The sequence below is a fragment of the Lycium ferocissimum genome, unplaced genomic scaffold, assembly GCF_029784015.1.
Source record: "Lycium ferocissimum isolate CSIRO_LF1 unplaced genomic scaffold, AGI_CSIRO_Lferr_CH_V1 ctg3339, whole genome shotgun sequence".
Taxonomy (NCBI): Eukaryota; Viridiplantae; Streptophyta; class Magnoliopsida; order Solanales; family Solanaceae; genus Lycium; species Lycium ferocissimum.
Window position 1 is genome coordinate 38,714 of NW_026725383.1, and position 5,195 is coordinate 43,908.

The 5,195-nt window shown below is 37.2% G+C and overlaps 1 protein-coding gene across 1 annotated transcript; it reads right to left on the minus strand.

The window, feature by feature from the left end:
- Positions 1-1,630: 1,630 nt before the first annotated feature.
- Positions 1,631-4,386, minus strand: LOC132044048 (two-pore potassium channel 5-like). Its single transcript, XM_059434530.1, has 2 exons — positions 3,791-4,386; positions 1,631-2,945 (listed from the first exon to the last, which is right to left on the minus strand). Exons 1-2 carry the CDS (start codon positions 4,384-4,386, stop codon positions 2,810-2,812), a joined length of 732 nt encoding a protein of 243 aa, XP_059290513.1. The 3' UTR covers positions 1,631-2,809.
- Between the last annotated feature and the right edge of the window lie 809 nt (positions 4,387-5,195).

Sequence of the window (5,195 nt, forward strand, 5' to 3'; positions counted from 1 at the left end):
GATTTGATTTTCATTAATAATCTCTCTGAATGATCACATTCAGCGGAACAATTTGTAGTTCAGTGAATCTACTTCTGCAGCTGAGATGGTGGAAGCAGCAGTATTCTTGTCCTTAAATCACTCTTTCCAGTTTAACCTTAATGTTAAAGTCCATAACCCAATCGATAACCACAAAACTTAATACAGCTCGATTCTTTTGGGTTTTACTAACAGGTGAAACCACAGCTGCATACCATGACTATTAAGCATTACAGTAGTCATCCTTATTCATTTAAAAGTCAGGATAAACCTTATTGTACGGCGCATCAAAACGACTTAGATTTCAGCCGTCCATAAACATCTTATATTTGCATTGCAGTATTCTTCATTTTTTTTTTAGCAAAAGTTCCAATGAAACATTAAAGCATCGCAGCAGCCTCATCCATATCTAGTAAATTCAATTTTACCTTATTGTGAATCCAATCTCATAAAATACAGGGAGGGGCGGACAGGTGGCCTAGTTACTAGGTCCTGAACAGAGCGGCTCACTAATTAATCGAACAAAATAAATATGTTAATCGCTAGAAGGCACATTCATACAACACATTAGACCCTACGTTTTACATAGATGCATATGTTGCAGGTACAAGAACTTACCGTACTATCAGATTCATTGGGGTAAAACCAGCTAGATCCATAATCCAACATTTCCCGCCTATAGGGAGGGAATATGTACAGAACTTCTGGTGAACTCTTAAAGAGGAGAGCAACACAAACACATACCCACCAAGGGAATTCCCCAAACGTATGGAGTAAATTACCAGATCTTCACATGGTAACGACTTCCCCTGGCCGAGAAAATCTATTGCCCATATTCGGCGATCACGACCAAGATCCTTTAGGTGCTTTCATAGTGAAATGAACCGACACCAAAACCAGGAAGAAAAATCATTGCCGGGGAATTAACATTTTGGCACCCTGATTTCTCATAGAAAATTCAATTTTGGCTTCCATTCCCAATAACAACTGCTAAAGGGAGCAGCATAATCATCTTTACTCTCATCCGGCAAACCAGGAATGATAACCTTGGGTAAACTGCCAGCACCGTTCACATCTGGAGTACCCTCTTTTCCATCAACTACATAAGAGTTATAACTTTTACTCAAGACATGAAGGCACTTGAATCAAAATTCTCAAATTCCTTCAATGCAGTGATAGGGCAGCAAATTTGGCTCTGATTGGCAGGTCGGCTTCCGGAGTTTGAGTCTCAAGCTGGGGATCACCACTTCCTTTTGTCTCTTTATGCTAAACTAATCAGCACCAGAATATCTGAGTGCTCCACGAGAAGGTTTAAAAAGAACATAACGCATTCTTTCCTTTTTTTAAGTATGGAAAACTTTGATTGATTTGAACAAAGATATCCCCCAATAGCTTTCCCTCTAACGTTTTCAACGTACTAAAATGATGTAGAATGGCAAGAGAGAAATTCCATTCCTGAATCAACTTTCATGTCATACCAAAACAAAAGAACTATTGGAAGAGCTTGCTAAGAAAGCTGGAAGCATATCTATAAATTCTTCAGTACCCAACAAAGTATTTTGCTACAAGATGAAATTTCATTTTAAGAAGTCCAATTTTTTATTAATAAAACATCAATAAATTATCACATTAGCAGTTGCAATATCATCTTTTCTTTTTATGCTATGACTAATTTCCTAAAATACATCATAGCTCTAAAGCCACTACTAATTTTCCCTTACTTTACTCTACTCCCTTTCCCACTATACTAGATGATACTACTCATTCTTCTTTCTGCTTTTAGAAGGTTCCTCCTCGCTTTCAAACTCATGCCAAGTGCTATTATCATTGTACAGATATTGGTATTTGTATTTTGCAGTTTTGAGAAATTTGAACTCTGAGGGTTTTGCTAGTTTATGTATTTATAGATTTCTACTTTAGCTTTTCTTGCCACATCTTTTAGTAATCGATTCTGCATGCTATTTTACCTTACAAGACTTCTGTTTAGTGATATTGTTTTTTGGCAGAGAGTCTTCTCTATCACTTTTTCTCCCTTTTCTTGAACTCTTTTCTCTCCCATTTCTTTTCCACTTATGGCTGGGGACTATGTCAATGATAAGCTCATTTAAGAATGTAAGCTAATAAACTTCTTACAGGTTCACTATTCTTGTCCTGGTAACTTGAGTGTACCCAATCAAGGGCCAAGACATATATATACACTTAAGAACAGGGGCGGATAATAAACATAATAAGAAAAACAACAGTGAAGAGAAATAAGACAGCCAGTCTTCTGTATTAGCCCTAAAAGGAGAGATTTCATCGTTATACACTATGTTCCTCGGACTCTTCAAAAATGTCAACCGGTGCGTGTCGGATTCTTCCGACACGGGTGCGACATCGAAAGTGAAGAGTCCGCGCAACTTAGGTTATACACATTGAAACCGCAAAAGATTCATTATTCAAACAGAAAAAGGCGATTCATTTGATTTGGACAGGTTATGATTATGAGCTCGAACAAAAGCATGCAAAAAGCTATTATCTACTGTCACTTTCTGAGTCTTCAAAAGAACCGGCGAATAGTGCCAGACAATACATGTTTACACCTAAATAGAGAAACTTTTGGATCATGGAGTAACACATGAGGGAGTAGAAATCTCCTATATCTTTCAACTCTCGCAGACCAACCCTTTTGAATGAGGACTTTGAGGTGTCTATGAACCTTTTTTTTTTAATCATTCCAGAGTTACAGATTGGAAAATAACTAGTTCACAACATATGATTTTGGGGACACAGAGAAGCATGAGAAGTCTGATTAAGAGGTTAAAGGAAAATAACTAGTATACAACATATGATTTTTGGGGACACAGAGAAGAATGAGAAGTCTGATTAAGAGGTGAAAGGAATATCTTTCTGTAGGCTCATCAAAAACCAACGCCTTAAAACCAGACCTGAGGGGCCAAGCAAAAGCAGAAAATAGAATTACAGCATGAAAAGGCAAACCACATTCCAGCAGCAAAAGAGATGAGATGTTGTAGAAAATCAGCTATGTTATATCTTACACCTATAGGAAAAGTTTCAATAGACAGATCAGAACAAGCCCGAAAAAGAGGGCATATCCAGTGCAGTATTTGCCTCAGAACAAGCATGAAAAAGAACGCATATTCAGTGCAATATTTGCCACACAATATTCATTATTCGGTGAAATATCTTCCACGCAATATTCAAGTTGTCAGTCAACTGACATTACGCAATATTCAAGTTGTCAGTCAACTGACATTCATTTGATGAGAGGACATGACAAACCAACTAATTTATAAGGAAACTTTCTTTTTTTATGACAGTGGTTTATGGGCTAGCTTGTGCGTATTTCAACAAATTTCATCAGGTATCTAGTACCTCCTGAGCACAGATACCGGATAACTCTGCTTACTAAGGCTTAGACAGATGGAAAGAAATCCCGACTGCTTTGCCACCGCTGGAACCTAAACCTGAGACTCACGGTTCTCCCCCAATTCATTCATTGATCACTAGGCCATACTCTTAGTTGCAAGGAAACTATCCATCTTTTGAAACTTTAGATCAGGGAATTCAGCTACTACACTCGGTTTGAACTTTGAAGAAGAGCTTCTTTCATCTTAGCTCATAACTTCGAGAAGGCAACAAGCGTATCGTTAAAGTTCACCTGTGCAGCATGCTTGCCTTTTCCCTCACTCCTTTTTCCCTCCCTATTGTCCTAGGGGGTCTTCAGGTATTTAAAAAACAAAGCAGTAAGTAGTAGTATTTGATTGTTTACCTAAGGAAACCATTGTTGTTAAGGTTATCGGCAAGCAGATCTTCAATGGTGATTTCACGCTGCAATACCCAGTTGGCAATTCTCCTGTGCCTTTTGTCAATCCTTGCCTCTGCCAAATACAAGAAAGCCCGTGCCACCGCAAGTGTGGAAAATAAAAGCCAAATTGAAGCAAACAACCTTCCAGGTAGAGTCTTGAAAGCCTTGTCGCCATATCCAACAGTTGTAACAGACATTACCGACAAGTAAACTGAATCGATCCAATCCAAATTCTCCTGGAAATACAACACGAGTGGCCCCAATCCGATGCACAAAAGCACAGCACCCAGAGCCAAACCCACTTTCAATCTGATTCTCATTCTCCCCTTGGCTACATCGACTATGCAATCCATAAATCCGCCACGCCCCTGGTCGACGTGGCTAGCTAATTGTCGTTGCCTGCCGGTTAATATCAAGTTCTCCTGCAAGTCAAGTACGTAATTGACGACCCCACTAAGCAAAATGTCGATGAAACCAAAACCCACAAGCACAAAGATACAAGCAAAGAGTTTGGTGAAAGGAGTAACTGGAGCAATATCACCGTAGCCAATGGTAGGCATAGTCTTGTCTCTTCCACGAATAAATGAACCTATAACTACATATTCTATATTTACAATTCTTGTAACTAGATTTTGGAGCCTATATTTATCTAGTTTTTAAATATATAGTCGGGTATACCAAAATATAGCATAAATATAGCGGAAATACGGACGCGAAAAGAAATTTTCAAAACAAACTTTAGATATTTATGTATTATAAATCATTTCATTAAGAGTGCTATATTTATGGAAACAAAATCTAAATTTCAATTTTAATTAGAATCGGTTATATTGTTCGGTTATATTGTTCCAAATTATATCACATAAACGGACGGAGGGAGTATATGTTTTTGTAGATTATTCACGCAAATATCCTAACAACCTATAACCCATTCCATATATCTAGTATTCCATATCTCATTCAAACGCTATATTTATGGAAACAAAATCGTTTCAATTTTAACAAATTCAAAAAAATTGAATTCAAAAATTTGAACAATCATATTTTTAACCAAAAATAAAAAGGTTGAAAAACCTTTGAAAAATAACAATATCAAAACAGTGAACATAGCTTGATTATCACGACGAATATATATTTGATTTCATCAAGTTGAGTTCATAATTGAGGTAACGATTTTTTCGCTGCAAACTTTTTTTTTTTTTTTGTTCGTCTTTTCCGAAATTGTTTTAGCTAAATTGAATTTAACACATTCTTTGTATTCGAAAACAACGGGATAATGACAAGCGTAAGCTGCGTTGATCGTCATTACGGTTTTTGGAACGATCGGAAGCTTGTTTTGTGAATTACAAAATTGATCTTTGTTGTGTTC